Raw genomic sequence first — 16,999 nt, 5'->3', positions numbered from 1 at the left:
TGCTATAAAAAAGCAAATGCAATATTTATACCAAAAATTCGCAATAATTTATACCTTAATTTGTTGGAGGTTTTGCCATTTGTGTATCACGCGCTTCGATTACCTTATACCACTAATTGAACTCATACATCGCAAATTAGTTAAATAATAATTAAAATGACGACAATACTTCTACTTAATTAAATTAGCAGTGGATTAACGCAACTGACAGACAGAAAACCACAATAAATCCACTGACCCGAATAAAATGTGCTCGAATTAATATGTGTGTGAAAGGCGGGACTCTGATATATTTATTGCTCTATAGCTGTATATTTTATATATCTTATAAGTATTATATATATATTCTAAGACTAATTTAATTTTCATCATATTTTATGGCTGCTCTTCACATTAGGCATAAAATTGAGCTTTGCGATGAAAAAGTGTTGCCTACTTTTAGGCCGTGCAACAAAATTCAAATGCTGTGCATGCTCTGGGATTTGAGTGCCGCATCAGTTGCCTCCTTTAGGCTATCACATTCATGGATCGTACTGAAGTTAATATGCCACAGATCGGCAATGCTAACAGCCACCGTTTGCTCAAAATTGCTGAGCAGCTCGTTGCTATAGCCGCTCACATCGGAGCTGGCGGTGCTGCAGCGTCGCAGGATGACAGCCGAGTTGCGGCGATAGGTGTTCGGCGTGGGCACCTGACCCACCTGCTGCTGCTCCGTATTCCAATAGTAGCGATTGAGCAAACGCATAACCAGACCGTACAGCCAGCCGATTGTGGCAATTATCGTGATGGGCAGCAGGCGATGCACCACAGTCAGCGTGCTCAACAGCGGTGAGACGACCAGGCAGAAGCGTCCAAAGCTAACCACGGAGAGCATGAGCAGCACGCGCTTCTCCGGCGATACCATTTCACCTGTACAGGTGGTCAGCACAGCGATGGAAGCGGAGTTGGCAAATTTCAACAGCATCCAGAAGATAAGCTCCAGGCCCACGCGGCGTGAATTGCGATCTGTGTGTGGAGTTGGTAGTTATAGCAGAGGAACTGCATCTATTTGTAATTATACCACTCACCGCTCTCCGGCAGCAGCCAGACCAGGTAGGTGCAAAAGCCCGCTACGATCATCAGATTGCCCGCCCAGCGCCAATAGCGACGCGTGTAGAGTATTAAATAGAGACCCACAAAGACGCCCAACATCTCGGCAAAGCCCAACGCAGCGGTATTCACGTGCACCTGCGCCTCGCCCAGGCTGCGTATCATCAGCAATATGATGTTATACAACACCTGGGCACAGCCCCAGATCAGATGTATGTAGACAAGTTGACGACGCTTTGTCTCCTTATCCCAAATCTGGCAATAGCTGCTGCGCTGCTTGGCGGCCAGTTCGCTGGCATAGATGGTCAGCTTGACGTCCAGGGTCAGGGGCACCATGCGATTGTTATGCGTGGCCGATTCCAACAGCAAACGCAGCGCCGGCTCCACACGCTGTTGGCGCAGCAGCCACCGTGGCGCATCCGAGATCCAGCGATGCAGCCAGACGAGCACAATCAGGGATGAGGATATCGCCACATAGAGATGGCTCCAGTTATCAAAGTATATGGATATGGCGGGCAGCAGCACCAAGCCAATGGACCAAAAGAGCTCCGATAATGTGACCACCAAGATGCGTGCCTTGCCCGCCGTTATGTCCGTTACTAGGTGCGAACAGAGCTGAGCAAGTTTGTGTCTTAAGTCTTTTGTTTTGCTTACATATCACATGGCCGGCGGTGTACATGAGCGTACAGCAAACGGAGGTGAGGCAACGGAAATAGATGTGCAGCTGATAGGTGTCCACCAGCCCGGTGAGATTGCCACAAAAGATCTGACCCAGCATGCCCAGCAGCATCAGGCGACGCGGACTGATGCTGTAAATGGGAGCACGGAAGATATCAACAAGCCGTTTGGAAGCGGATGGCAGTAGCACTCACTATCGCAGCGCCTGGTGTGCCAGCAGACCGCCAAGCAGAGAGCCGAGCGCATGAGAGGATTGGGTGAGCGCGACCAGCACGCGGCGCGAACAAATCAAATCGAATTCCATGATCAGCGACTTGTACGCAGCATGGTGTTCCACGCGCTCACAGGGCAGCGTCGTCTGTTGCGTGCCATTCCAGCTCTGGCCGTAGCGCTGCACAAAGCTCTGGGACAAGCTCTGCGCATAGGCATTGCACACCTGCACGCTGAATAGCCGGTCCGTATTGCGGCTCTCGCTCTGCAGCGGCTCGCTGTCATTCCAGTTGCCCGGACGGCAGACCAGCTCCCCGCGCTTCGGATACGGCGCTGTGTATATGATGACGGCCATAAACCAGGCCGTGGGTATCTTGCACAGAAAGATTAGGAGTATTGTGCGCAGCTGCCAGCGTCCAAAGTTGCCATTGATATGCTGCACAATATCCACGCCCGGCGCTGGTGCAGAGGATCTGCGCCGCTGACAGATCGCATCGCTTGCCATCGTCGTCGTTTACCCGCTGAAACTTACACGCGCACTGAGCTTGGACACAATTTTCATGGGCGAGGAAATAAATTCAGGTTTGCTTTTGCTATTAACTAAACGGGGCTCACAAATTGGGTGCAAATTAGTTGCCGATACGCGACGAAATGCTGCATCGATTGGAGAGGAATTCTTACTTATTTTTTATATGCTGTTCACAAAGTGAGAAAACGGGTATATTCGTTGTGTGCCTGTCAGTTATTTTAATACCCTGAAACCATTAAAAACGGGTAAAAAGGGTATAATGTATTTGTGCAAATGTATGTCACAGGCAGAAGGAAGCATCTCCGACCCCATAAAGTATATATATTCTTGATCAGCATCAATAGCCGAGTCGATTTAGCCATGTCCGTCTGTCTGTCCGTCCGTCCGTCCGTCTGTCCGTATGTATGAACGCAAGGTTCTCAGAATCCATAAGAACTAGAGACTTGAAACTTAGCTGAAGGTACTCCTAGTCCCCGCGCAGATCGAGTTTGTTTCCGATATTCGATAACTTGCCCCGTTTCCAAGTAATCGAACAAAATCGATATCGAAATCCTGTTTTTTGCGCAATTTTGGTAAATAATAAGAGCTAGAGTCACCAAACTTGTCATGTAGCTTCTAGAATAGTAAATATACCACAAGGGGCAGGCACATATATATACTATATATATATATATGTATATATATAAATTTTTTTTTTTTTATCCAACGTCACGTCATTAACTCAAAAGTCATGCACACTTTTTCCATTCACTTTTATAATATCGCGAACAGAGTATAGCATCGTCGTTTAAACGCGACCGAAGCGTTTTTTCTTTCGTTGTTTTATTTTGTTATGACGGCAAACTACGTAAAGCGTTAAATAAATAACATAGGCTAAAAAAAGAATTTACACAAATAATAAAATTTATTGTGATTTTTCTATTCACAGGATGCGGCTGTAAAAGTGCATCAATAGATCATAATACAACCGTGGTGATAATTCAAATTCAATTTACATGAGATAAGAAAAACCAGATGCAGGAAGTTGGGCCTCTGATGATTCATGTCGAATTGTAAGTAGAATTGAGTGGACGATTGCCTTACGCTAATCCGTAAGATGCTTGGATAATGCCAGGGAAATAAACTCGTCTGTTTGATTGAGCTCTAGCAGGTATAATTCTCAGATACTTAAAGATAAAAAAAATGCTCAGATCCACAACGGTGCTCAACCTTTAAACTGCTGGAATATCAAGAAAAACGAAGAAAGCACAATTTCGTATTATGTATTCTTTATTGAATTTAGTCATTCTGACCTGCATTTAATTTTGTATATATCTCATTTTCTCATGCCCAAATTCTATGATCTCTTCTCACACTATTTGTTTGACTCGTTTAGAGAATCGTGAAACTTGAAATCATAATTGAAATAATTCATTTGCTTACATTTTGCGCAAAGTCATGCTGTTTATTTACTTATTTGGTTTTTTTACTTAGCTCTTTTTTTGTGTGTTGCTATAAAATGGCACAAATTGCCGGCTTACTATATATGCAGTTTATTTTTGAGCCGAATTCATTATTTGCATATGCTCATATCATTTTTTGGGCTTTTTTGGATTTATCCATTTTTTATTATTTTATACGTAATTCGATGGTTTTCTTTTGTTAAACGAGGTTTTGTTTTTTAAATTTTTTTGCAAATTCAATACATTTTCGTTTTAGTTTTGTTGCTTTTTTTCCAATTAATTATTGTCTTAAACAATTATGCCAGCTAACAATATTAACGCTCTACAAATAAAATGCATGTAACAAATTTATTTTAAATCGAAAATATAATTAAACATTACTTTTGGGTATGTTTTTTATTTTTTAAATGTTATTTACATGTTGTGCTGAGGAATTGTATAAAATAAATGCGTTTTTGAATCTCAGAAGGAAAGAAAAAAACAAACATTTGCTTTTTAGTTTTTGAGAGCTATGCACTAAATGTAGATTTGGCTTTTGCAAAGAATTTACACAACAAAAGTTATAAAAACATGTTAAATACATTAAAATTAAATTAAAACTAAATTATGGCGTGTAGTCTATGCGCTGGATGCATTTAAATAATAATATTTGTATATATGTGTAGTTTATAAGATACGTAGCTTTATTTACAATATACGAGTGCGACTTATCAGCAAGGAGTGCAGTAGTTAGTTCATAAGTAGGATAACTACCTGCTACCTCTAAGACTACAATCCTAAATGTCATATACTATATGCGCACAGAGATTTTTGTTACATTCATGAGAGAGCGCAGCTAATGCCATGTTTTTGTCGCTTGTTTTGCAGCTTTCTGTTTTGATTGAGTTTAAATATATATAGTAATTCGATTTTTAAGTTTTTATCAGTTTATAATAATCGTTAACATTATGCTTAGACACTAGTTTAAAGTCCTTTGTTTAGTTTTTCTTTTTATCTTTTCTACTGCATCATTTATGCTTTATGGGGGGAAAGGGGCTGCTCTTAAAAACGAAATGCTACACATTAATTTTTGGTTTCCAAATGGATCCGTTTAATGATCCGTGCTAAGCGCATCCTCGATGTTGCTATCCCAATTGAATTCCGTAATTCCTTGCTTGTAAAATATATTGCCCAGATTCGCAAAGCGTTGCTCAAAATTTGCATCTTTTGCTTTCAGGTGCTCAAAGCTGCAAGAAAGAGTGAAAAACAGGAAAGAGAATTCATATGAAGTCGGATTTTAAATAAAATGTAAGTAATACTATATTATTCTATTGATATAAGATATACTATATATTTATATTTTTTATGTTTCAGTATTATGATCGGTAGCTCCCATAATTTTAAACCACGTGTCATAAAGTAGATAAGGTCAAAAATATTCAAATGTTTTCAAAACTCTAAAACTGCCGTACTTTGTTTCGTTCCTCGAAAGCTTATAATTCTCAACAAGTTACAGCTTCGGAAAGGGACAAGGCAGTTGCGATTCAAGATTCGATAGTAAAGTCTGCTGATGATAGAATCGTGGGGTTTCTTGAAACAGATAACCCGCTCATTTCTTGTTGATTATTATACTTATTTAAAATAACCAAAATGGGTCTCGAGTTGTGCAGCTTAATAATCGACCACAGCTTTATATAGTCCACAGTTGCAATGTCAACGATTAAAATTCATTTTAGCTGGAAATGGGTTGAGTTTTAGAGTAAAATACAAACACCGCTTGACCTTCAATATATTTATTTAATTTTTAAGGTTTTTCTTAACAATGCCATTTCAGAAGTTGCTCAGAATAGTTTTATGCGACTTACAAGGTGTTTAACCTTCGTATAGCAATTGCTTTTCTAAAATCCTTTACAAGGAATTGCCTTTATTCGCATAGTGGACTACCTGTATAGGCAGAAATACTTCCTAATACCTGACCCGTGCCAGCACGAAAATGCCAGCTGATCCTCAAGACAACGGGCTACAGTTTTTCAACGGGATCTATGAATTTCCCGTAGAAGCAAAGAATTGAAGTGAATGAACAAGAATTAAATAAGTTTGAATATGGGAGAAAATGCAAAGAAAGTTTGCTGGATCTGCGGAATAGCTTTCTTTATCTTCGCCTCGACAGACTTCTAGGACCGCTCCACTTATTTGGCACATACTGTACCTTATTACGATCATTTTGAGTACCAAAACAGATTTTTACAATTTTTTACGAACTTTGCTCGACTCGAATCAAAGGGAGAGAACTGTGTGCGGATTGTGAGAATTGGGAACTTTCTTAAGCCTGCCAACCCTCTGTCCCGTGTGCTGATATTTACCTCGTTTGTTTTTTGGGTCTTGCCACAAAGCTGAACAGTGGTAAGTAAATCCTCATGCCTTATGCAGCAAATCAAAATTCAATTGTTGCTGCAGCTGTGCTCAGTGCAGCTGTATATAATTAGAGAGGAGGAAGACGACGACGCAATACCTTGTACCGCAGTCCAGGGGCATTGTTAGCGCAGAATGTCAAAGGTCATATACAATGCAGAACCTGAACCCTGACAAAACGAAAGAAGAAAAAAACCCAAGACAAAGAGCGACAGGCAGCAGATTTTACAACAGTCCCTTAAAGGCAGTTCGAACCCTGGACTGAAGTCATTTGCAGTTGAAAAAAACACTTTTTCCAGAGCTTGTTAATAGCTGTAGTAGTTGTTGTTGTTGTTGGTATTGTGGCCCACCCTTAAGCCGCGCATGCGCAGCTGCAGAGCTGTGCCTCGAGCCGCATCCGTTACGCCTGAGGAACTTGCAAGAAGGAAGTCGCAAGTCCGGAAAGTTCCCATTGAGTGCGTCGCACAGCCGCAATCAGCGTCGTCTTCTAGATGAGGGGTTGGAAAAACTTGTGGAAAAGGCAGGCAGGAAATCAAAACGAGTTTTCAGATTGTTTGTTGTAGATGCAGCAAAGCACATCATGTATTTCATATATAGAGTGGGGGGAGGGGGGTCTCTTAACTTATTTATAATAATTAATTGGAAAAAATTTAGCCTAATTTCGTTTGAATTTCGTTTCCGGTCGTTGCGTCAAGCGTTTGCTATTACATATTCCGCGCCTTGAGCACCTGCTTTTGCGGCGGACTGGGCACGTTCTCCTTGCCGCTGGCAAAGATCAGCGATTTCTTGGGCGTGCTGGCCGCCGATTTGGGTGTGCGCGGCGTCCGTGGACTGTGGGGGGTGCGCGGTGTGCGCGTCTTGGGCGATTTACAGGCGAGCAGCTCGCTGAGCTCATTGTTGTTATCCTGCCGGACGTTCTTCTCGGATGAGTTGAGCAGCCAGGAGGTGATCTTATCGCATTCGGCACGCAGCTCCGAATCGATGAGCAGATCTTCAATCTTCTCCAGATCTGTGGTATTCGGTTTGTTCGCCTTGCTGGGCGTCAATATGGCCACAGTCGGCTGTTGCTTCGATTTGAGCGCAATATTCTCCAGCTTGAGCTGTTCGCACTCCTCGCGCACCTTGAGCAACAGCTGCTCCTTGTTGTCCAGCTCCAGCTGGGCGAACTGCAGCACAGTGGCAAACTCATCCAAGGCCTTCTTCATGTCCGCCATATACAGCTCACGCGTCTCATCCTTGCGCTTCAGATCGCTGTACATGTCACAGTAGTGGGCCAGCTGGGCATCCCCGTCGATGCGCTCCTGGAACGAGTTAGCAATCTTATTGAATTTGGCCAGCGTATCCGATTCGCTGGCTAGCAGCTCATGCAGCATCGATTCTTTCAACGATACCTCCTGCTGTAGTGCTTGCGAGGAGCTACGCAGCGCCTCCAGAGCTGTTTGCGATTCCGTGAGCTGTTGGCGCAGCTGTGCCGCATCAGATTGCAGCGTTAGATAGCTCTGCTCCAGTGCGCCCTTGGCCAGCTGCACCGATTCCAGCTCGGCCTTGTATTGCTCCACATCGGCATCGGATTTCTTGAGGCGCTCCATCAGTATGTTGACCGTGGAGCGTGTGTTGTTCAGTGTTAGCTGATAGTTGTACTTCTCCGTAATGGTCTTGGCCATGTCCTGCTTGAGCTGGACCAGCTGCTGTTGGAGCGTATCGCTCAGCTGGATGTAGTAGTCGATGCCGTTGCGCAGCTGCTCCTCGCATTTCTGTAGCTTCTCATCGCGCTGGCGCAGCATATCGTTGGTGGTCTCGAGCAATACCATCACATCCTGTTTCTCTAGCTCGATCTTGATGAGCTCATTCTCGGCCAGCTTCTGGCGCTTGTCCAGCTCGGCGCGCCAATAGCATTTCTCACGCTCCACGGCGCTCTCCAGCTCGTTCTCCACCTGCTGCTGTGCCTGCTGCTGCTCCGCATGCTTGGCCTGCTCCTGGCACAGCTGGCGTATGGTATCGCAGTGTGCATCGATTTCACACGACTTGTCCAGCAGCTCGTCCTGCAGCGAACGTATCAGCGTGCACTTGTTGGCCAAATCATTCTTCAGCGTGTTGCGCTCCACGCGCAAGCACTCCAGCTCCGTTTGGCTGATCTTCGTCTCCTGGCCATAGGCCAAGGCATCCTGTTCGATTTGCTGCTTCAGCTGCTGCACATTTGACAGCAGCTCGGCGTTCTGCGACTGCAAGCTCTCGATACGCTCCAAGTGCTCTGTGTTCTGCTGCTGTGCCGAGCTGCATGTGTCCCGCGCCTCGTTGAGCTCCGCTTGGAGCGCGTCCAGCTGCGCCTGGAGCTGCTCCTGTGTGGTCTGCTGCTGCTCGCAGGCCAACTGGAGCTGCTCATTGGCCAGCTTGTAGGCCTCGTTTTCGGCCAAAAGACGCTCCACTTGCCGCTCGTGCTGTTCGCGCTGCTGCTGCAGCTGCTGCTCTAGTTGGGCGTACCGTTCCAGCAGCTGTGTCTGCTCCAGGCTCAGCTGCTCGTTGCGCTGCTTGTGGCCCAGATTTTCGCTGCCCAATGCCTGCAGCAGCTGTTCGGTCTTGGCTGCCGTCTGCTCGTGCTCCTCGCGCATCTTCAGCTCCGTCTCCTTCAGCTGGTCCACATGACGTCGCACCACATCCAGCTGGCTCAGATAGCTCTCGATCAGTTCGTTCTTGTTGCGTATTTCCTGCTGCAGCGCCTCCTTGCCCTTTAGCCGATTCGCCGACTTGGCCTCCTTCACGGGCGTCGTTGTGGCCGAGTGCAGCGGCGTCGAGGCAGCCGTTGAGGCGCCACTGCCAGTTGCAGCTTCTGCAGTGTGGCTGGGCGCTGGACGAAAGCGCAAACGTTGCGGCAGCGAGGGCGTGCGAAAGAGACGCAGGCCCTTGGACTTCTTGTCCTCCTTGGGTATGGCAAACTCCTTGGCGTCCTTGGAGCTGGAGGCAAAGCGCACCGCATCCTTGAAGAACTTTTCGATTTGCTCCTTGCGCTCCGGCGGCGGTGGCGCTGCAGCGGCTGTGGGCGTGGCGCTGCCCGTGGAGCCCGCCGAGCTGTTCGAATTGGAGTTGGCAGCTGGAGAGCCGCAAACGACATCCACATCGTTGAAACGCTTCAATTTGGCTTTGGAAAAGGACATGTTTTGTGCTTTCTGTTTGGGTTACTTTAACACTTTGTTTCTTTAACTTTTCTTATTATATTTTAATGTTTAATTAACAATTTGCTGTTCAATAACAAAAACTCAATAAAACAATTCTTTTAGTTCGCAAACACAACATTAACTTTTATAAAAAACGTTTTAACAAATGTCCGTTGAATTTTGCGCTGTACTGTATAGTCCGTTGTTGTTGTTGTTGTTTTTGTTGTTCTTATGATATTTCCCGCAACCCGCTTGCCCCTTACTGCAGCTGCATCTATAGCTCTGTTCCTACGCGTTCCGTTGTCAAAACCTAACTGAAGCGTTGCGAGCTGCGACGACGCAAACGCGGCCTGCGCAACGATCACGAGCAAAACAACCCTCGACCAGGCATGGCAAAAGGTAGCGAGGGGTTACCTTTTGGTGGTGGTTCGTGCCACACACACACACACATACACTACCTTATCGCTATCTTATGTGAAGCATAGAAATTTTACTTTTGGCGCGCGCAAATGTTGCAATTGTCAAGACAGCAAAGGAATCCCTAAAGAAACGTCCAAGTAGTGCGTGTGTGTGTGCGCGCTTGTGTTCCTAGACATCTGTCCAAGAATCACATAGAGCTCTCGCTGTATATACATATATATATATATATATACATATGTGTGTGTGCATATAAAAACGTTAGTGCCCCCCACTCCAAGCATGGAAAAGGTGGCGGCCACAGCTGGCAGCCAGCATAAAGTTTGACACTCGACCCGCATAATTAAAGGAAAAGTCGTGGAAAATGTGAAAATGCGCAGCGTTGCGCCTGCGCCTACCATTCAATCGCATGGCAAATGGTTAAACTGAATTGCGTTTATATGTGTTATATTCACATATATAGTTTTAGCCAGCAGCCAGTTTGGCTGCTTAGTGTTGAATTGTGCAGAAAAGACAGTGGAAGCTACTTGGGAATATTTGTATTATTATGTTATTTATTGAATTTTTGTCTATTTGTTATTACACAACTGACAAAACTTCTGAATTGCGCAGAAAAGGAACTCGAAGCTACCTGGGAATATTTTTAATAATATTTTATTTATTGTAATTTTTTCCATTATATTATTGTTCTTTAAGTTTAATTCATTTTTATTCTTCATTTACAGATACAATTTTTCAACCTTAAATAAAACTTTGAACTTCGGATGGCACATGGCAACTAACATACTCTAGACCTGGATTCGAGCCAGGTACCACTAGGTAAATAGACCACCTAGAACGCATATAAGCCATTCAATTTTCAACTTTATTTACGGCGCATTTCGAACGAACGCTCCCAACGGGATGGCCACAACTGACAAAACTTCCGAATTGTGCAGATGTCAAAGGAAGTGCGTCTTAGTACAGCACAGAGGCGTCTCTAGGGTATGTATATATGCATTGGAATATATTATATGTATGTATATCACATTAATGCGTGTTATGTATAAATTGTAGCCTGTTTGTGGTGATAAGGAGTCGACAGCCTGCTTGGCCTGCGCAAAGTAAATTGTTTACTTTTTACCTTTAAGGCAGCAGACCGAAGAAATCTCAGACTGAACTAGCAGCTGGTTTCTCCTATATGTGCTAATTGCAACAGTTTGTGTAACTTCCCCTTAAAGGGTAGCAAGAACTTATCCACAGCTGCGATTCTAAGCAGGATTTTTGTGTGAAATATTTCATAAAATAAAAATATTTGAATACGTCTCTAGCATCAACAGTTCCTGTGAATGTAATAATTTTGTACATAATATTTTTATTTTATTTTATTTCTGATCTCAATTGCTTTTTAAACATAAGATCTCTTTTTTTAATTTTGGATCATTATTGAACCCTCCTCAACAAAATTTAATATACTGCATTGAGCATTTGAACAGCGCCGATAATTTCCCATGCCTGATGAGGCATAACCAAAATAAATTAGCTCTCAATGCGCCAAATGTGACGCCAAGATGAAGGTTGGTAACACGGTATCCATTAAAACAGGGAAGAGCCCTTGTGTAGCCATGTTTCCGTCTGTTGCTCTGTCTGGATGTCAATGCAAAGTGATCGCCACAAAGGAAAGAGCGTTCAAAGGGTTTGCGCACCCTCAACAGCAACAGCAACAGCAGCACACAAAAGCATAAAAAGGACTCACAATGAGTCATCGACCTGAGACTGTGGACCATTCATGAGCTGCGCAATATGCGTGGCAACATAAAGGAGCACCAGGATCAGGTTTCTGCGTCCGGACAAACTCGTTGGGTCAGCAGCGGGATGCAACTGGCAAAATGCAACTAAGAATCCGTTGGAGTTTAAGATTTATGTGCAAACAATCTTTGAATCTGTACATAAGCCAATTATGTACATATTAATAATGGATAGGCATAGGCCTTAAGTCTTGCATACTCTATTGATTCAAAGGGCGTCAGATATTTGAATAGGAAATATTTGAATTGAAAATGTATATCTATTATGCTATTTGTTTTTGCCCTAATGGGTTATGCTGTGATCAGATTGGTGTTCATCGGGGATGTTGATTGGCACTTTATGTGTTTAACAAGAGAGCTCCTTCATTTCCACACAGTTTGAGTTCATATATCATTTTACATATTTATTTGCTCCATGTTCACTTTGTTACCATTTTCATTTTAGGTTTTCATAAACAGCACTTGAGTTTTAGGTAGACTGGATCTAAAAACAGTTTATTTTGTGTGATTAAATATTCACTCATCACTTTTAAAATTTTTGTTAAATCTTATATGTGACCTCCATCGTCACTTTGTTTTAAAATTGAAACCGCGATTTCCATGTCCGATTTGCTTCAAACTTATTTTCAAAGGTCTACATAAGAACTTAATGAATACGTGTTTCAGCGATTTGGAAAAATCCACCCACAACAATCGTAAATTAGCGGAACATGGTAGTATAAAAGATGTTAGTAAGTTTCAAAATCATTTTCAAAGCTTTTTGAGAACATTTATTTTATAGGTGCCACAGGCAAGGCCGGGTTATACCCGCTAGTCAGACAAATTTCAATTCGAAAAGATGTCAAAAACTTTATGTGCCAATATCTTGGCCAAATAAAGCCCGATTCCCGGCAGATTGGGCGCGGTGAGCTCGTGGAAGTCCATAGAATAGAACGACAGTTTTTTGATTTCAGAAAAAAAGCCATTTTTAGCAAAAACGTGATTGCATTTTTGGACATTTTAGGTCAAGTCTTAGAATGCAGATTTTTGGATGGCAATCGATAGTCGGGACCCTTACGACTAGAAGGAGGTATATCACTCCGAATTAGGACTGTATTTCGCGGAGCTCCATTTTCCTCAAAAATATGAGTTACAAAATGAAAAATTGATTTCACGATTTTAAACTCCTAACCTTTTCTGGAAAGGACTTCAGTTACTAGACACATAGCCATTTATACAATCAATAACAATCATGTCAAATATCTCGGCTAAATGCGGTCCGTTTTTCAGAGCTCAAGAAAAATCCATTTAAATTCTAAGAAATATTAATTTATTCTTGCAAAATGGCTGAGCTATGGCGAATTTCTATTTTTAAGCCAAATCGGGCACGTCCCTGGCCGAACAGATTATTAAAACCGGTTTCTAGATGACCCCCTTAGTTTCAAACTATCATATATATAGTCCTAGGTGAACCTATAGTTCCAAATCCCAACAAAATTCTCTTCAAAACTTTATCCACAATGAAATTAAGGTTTAAAAATTAACGGTCGCAAAATCCCCATTGCACTTGGTCTGGTCACATTTTCAAATCAAAATTCAGCACCAGGAAAAACGTGGTATGCAAGTCGATTCCAGAGTACGAGTTCAAAAAGGTATAACTTTCCAAAATCTGACCATTTTTAGCCGATTTATCGCAAAAAAAAGAAAAATCTTCAAAATTATAACGGCATTTTTTCGCGTTTTTTAAATGGCTGTATCTCGGCCAAATAAACCCCGATCTTGGAAAGATTGGTCTCGTTCGACTCGTGGTCACAGCCATTTTCAGCCAACATCGTCATTTTTGCAAAAAACATAGTCGTTTTCCTCAAATTGGGACATTTCTTAGAATTCATATTTTTAGGTGTCAATCGATAGTCGGTATCCGTACGAAAAGAAAGTGGTATATCATTTCGAAATCGGACATATGGTACCCGAGATATTTCAATTTTAATTGCCCAGTAGGCAGACGAACTAAAATATTTTTGAGTGAAAAATTGCATTGCATACCCACAAAATCAACGATCGCAATGGCATACTTTTACAGCCACAGGCTGCAGCTATGTAAAAGAGGTGCTGAAAGCAAAAAAGCATTAACAGTGGACTGTTAATAAACTTGCAAGTCATTATTATGGCACCTGCAATGCATTTTTTTGCAGTGATTCGATCCTCTAGGTTCACAAGGACTATATCAATGGTATGGTATGACCAAGGTTCTGTGGGTCCACTAGGTACCTTCGATGGGGGAGAGGGGAGGCTTGCTGGGAGATGGCTGAAAGATAAAGTATTCATATTTTTTGACTATTTCAGTCATTTAGGTAAGTTAGGACGTTATCTTTGGTAGGGTAAAACCAAGGATAAATGGGTCATCTAGGAACAATTGGTTTTGCCTGTCATGTATAATAAATCTTATTTATCTATAACTTCTGCTTTTAATTTCTAGCTAAATCTTTTTTCTCTGGCAGTACTCACCGCTGGAATAGTAAATTCTTGGCGAATGCATAGAGCTCAATGTCCAGGCCATTGAGCTTCTCGATGCGTCGTCGCTGATCGGGACGCAGATTCGCGACGGCAGCTGCGGAAATTGTGGCATTGTGCTGCTCGAAGGGTATGGCAAAGCGCAGATTGAAGGTCTCCTCGAAGATGTATTGGGACATCTGAAAGGTGGATACAGGTAAGGTAAGTTATGATAGATATAAATTTACTCGAGCTAACCTTCTGATATTCCGTCAGTCCAAAGTACGCCATGGCGGCCAGATTACGCTTGGCGCTGGCCAACATGACCCGATCGCGTTCATGCGCCTGCATCGAGGACTTGTTGTAGCAGCCGACCAGGGCGAGATCGGCCAGCATGCGGGTCTGCCGATTGGCAGCCAGATTCGACTCACAGCCGGCAAACTGATCGAGATCCACGTCCAGCCAATCCTTGCCCTTATAGCAGGGCGGCAGCTCGACGGCCGTTGCCTGTCGGCCCAGGCACCAGTGCCGTGATCCCTTCCAGGTGGCGCCGCGTCGCACATGCCGGTACTCGGACATATAGCGTGAGATCGGTTCGCGCAGCAGCGAGATATAGAAATAGCGACGTTTGGCCGTCTCGCCCTCGTTCTTGTCCAGCTCAACGTCCACACAGCTGGTCAGCTCGGTCCAGTCGGCGTGCAGGCCGCACTTCCAACCCGTCGAGTATCTGGAGAAGAGCCAGTTCTCATTGCGATGCGGACGGAAGCAATAACAACGCTTGCGCTGACGCTGGCACTCACAAGGACGCTGCAGGTTGGATTCATTGAAGATTACTTCGATTAGATATATAATTCTAACACAGCTCACCTTCAGGTCCAAGTCGCGTACCAGATGCCGTCCAAAGGAGGTGCCGCCTGTTTTTTGTATGTGCAAAAATACCATCACATCGTGCCCATCCATATCGAACTGGAAATCATCGTTCAGCACATCCTCATAGCTCAGTCCTGCATTGGCTATTATATTCTGTGGTGCTGAGGCTTTCGACGCAATTGCCGTGCTGCCGCCCGCATTATTGTTATTGTTATTGTTGTTGCCGGCTTGGTGCAGCGCCACGGGCTGCAGCTCATTGTAGGCCATCATGTCCGAGGACTGGAGTATTACGGCGCGTTTGGAGAGCGCGCATACCTGTGGTTCGTGGGCAATAAGACCAAAAGTGGATAGCATTAAAAATGAGTACACCGAAAATTGTTAAATGTTATTTTATTACTCATAATACCCTGTAAAAAAAAGTTGTGTTTCGGGCATATTATATAAGTACATGTATGTTTAAGGAAGGAGACAATTGAAAACTATATATATTGAAACGATAAGATTCATTAGATTAAGAATTGTAATTTCTGAAAATGTTTTGATTTCAATATGTTCTACACTACACATAAAGCTGTTTAAGGCATTGTAAGATAATTGTTTAATAACAAATTAATGTTCATAAACAACACTATATATATACTGGCTGCGAACTATATTGCGGGGCTTGGAAATCATCCAAATCGCCTTCTAAAGAGACGTAGAATTGGAGGAGTCCGAATGCGGAGGAGATTGCGGAGGTGTCATCCAATCGATCTCTCAGATCGGTTTATATAATCACCCTACCCTTGTAAATTTTTATGTAAGACTTAACAGTTGAATAAGTATTGTAAATATTCACATACGTTTAATTAAAGGTGTTTCCATAATAACATTATAATTGAAATAAAGCAAACAAAATGTAAAAAAAAAAGTTGTGAAATAATATATGTCCATGTCTACAGGACAGCTGCTAGTCTATCACTCTCTATCAGCCTAGATAATTTTTCTGCCTTTTTATTGCCAGCATGGGTTTTAAAATAAAATTTATTGCCAGCAAAAATTACACAAAATACCTGTATGTGTGTGTGTGTGTTTGTGTGAGTGCAAGTGAGTATATTGCTGGGTGTTTATTTGTTTTCAACATTAATTAAATGAACAACGAGATTAAATGCATTTTTGTGAAGCCGTCAGCAGGCTACCTCTCCAGCTGTTATATCTTCAGGCGTGTCAACGCTGCATACTGCGGTCTGCCTGTCGAGACTCTCCTGACGGACAACGACTGCTCAGCTGAAATGTGCAATTTTTTTATTTTATTTATTTTACTCACTCAACGATTATTAAGTGGGTAATTGCGTTGCACTTCAGCTATTTGTCGCATTTATTTACTCTTTACCTATACGCCCGCGAAATTAATATCGAGCTCAAGAGCAGCTGGCGTGAAAATTTTCCGCTGCATACTTTTGTGCGCGCATCTTAATTTGTATGAGCACATTTAATGGAATGTCGGTAAATATTGGATTTCCCTTGAAATCCAATTGGAATGCTGAATTGGATTATGGTATGCAATTCGTAATGAAAAGGCAGAAGAATTTCATGGATTTCAAATAATATAATTAATAATCGCTATGCCAAAGACTAATATTAAGCATACAACTAATTAATATATCATTATAAAACTTTCGAATGGCTCATAAACTATTAATAATATGTACACATATGTACAAAATATTTAAGCTTGAGTATAAATTGCCTTTTCTTTCATACAGAAAAAGTCAAGTTCTATGTATTTTCTTTTTAACAACAGATGACAATTTGTTCTACAAGTTACGTATAATCAAAATTTCTTAATTGCAGAACTCACTTATAGTAAACAAGTGTGAAGATGAAGCAATGCATTATTATTTCAACATAATTTCTTTGTTTGGTTCCTTGATTATTTTTGTTCTTTCTCAAACAGATGCTGTGTGAGTGTCCGATTATAGA

General features: G+C 42.6%; 3 protein-coding genes across 4 annotated transcripts in view; all 3 read right to left on the bottom strand.

Moving 5' to 3' along the window:
* Window positions 1–275: 275 nt before the first annotated feature.
* Window positions 276–2,593, bottom strand: LOC135434940 (solute carrier family 22 member 1). The gene is made up of 4 exons (XM_064691757.1): window positions 1,962–2,593; window positions 1,744–1,898; window positions 1,068–1,688; window positions 276–1,005 (listed from the first exon to the last, which is right to left on the bottom strand). The coding sequence occupies exons 1-4, from the start codon at window positions 2,480–2,482 to the stop codon at window positions 458–460; spliced, it is 1,845 nt and encodes a 614-aa protein (XP_064547827.1). The 5' UTR covers window positions 2,483–2,593; the 3' UTR covers window positions 276–457.
* Window positions 2,594–3,915: 1,322 nt separating this feature from the next.
* Hs6st (heparan sulfate 6-O-sulfotransferase) overlaps window positions 3,916–16,999 on the bottom strand; it is a 107,009-nt gene continuing 93,925 nt past the window's right edge. The window contains exons 3-6 of one of the 2 annotated variants that reach the window (XM_064690803.1): window positions 15,035–15,352; window positions 14,426–14,974; window positions 14,183–14,367; window positions 3,916–5,174 (exon numbers count right to left, since the gene is read on the bottom strand). In XM_064690803.1, the coding sequence (XP_064546873.1) occupies window positions 5,039–5,174; window positions 14,183–14,367; window positions 14,426–14,974; window positions 15,035–15,352 (1,188 nt within the window). In that variant the 3' untranslated portion in view covers window positions 3,916–5,038. Of the gene's footprint in view, window positions 5,175–12,121; window positions 12,180–14,182; window positions 14,368–14,425; window positions 14,975–15,034; window positions 15,353–16,999 lie in introns of those variants that run through there. The other variant, XM_064690813.1, reaches the window with a different exon arrangement.
* mira (miranda) lies at window positions 6,954–10,183 on the bottom strand. The gene has a single exon (XM_064690793.1). The coding sequence runs from the start codon at window positions 9,489–9,491 to the stop codon at window positions 7,044–7,046; it is 2,448 nt and encodes an 815-aa protein (XP_064546863.1). The 5' UTR covers window positions 9,492–10,183; the 3' UTR covers window positions 6,954–7,043.

This window comes from Drosophila montana, unplaced genomic scaffold (assembly GCF_035044405.1).
Source record: "Drosophila montana isolate Dmon_TW-CO22-7 unplaced genomic scaffold, ASM3504440v1 contig_1505_1, whole genome shotgun sequence".
In the NCBI taxonomy this organism is placed as follows: Eukaryota; Metazoa; Arthropoda; class Insecta; order Diptera; family Drosophilidae; genus Drosophila; species Drosophila montana.
This window is presented reverse-complemented; position numbering and strand designations above follow the sequence as displayed.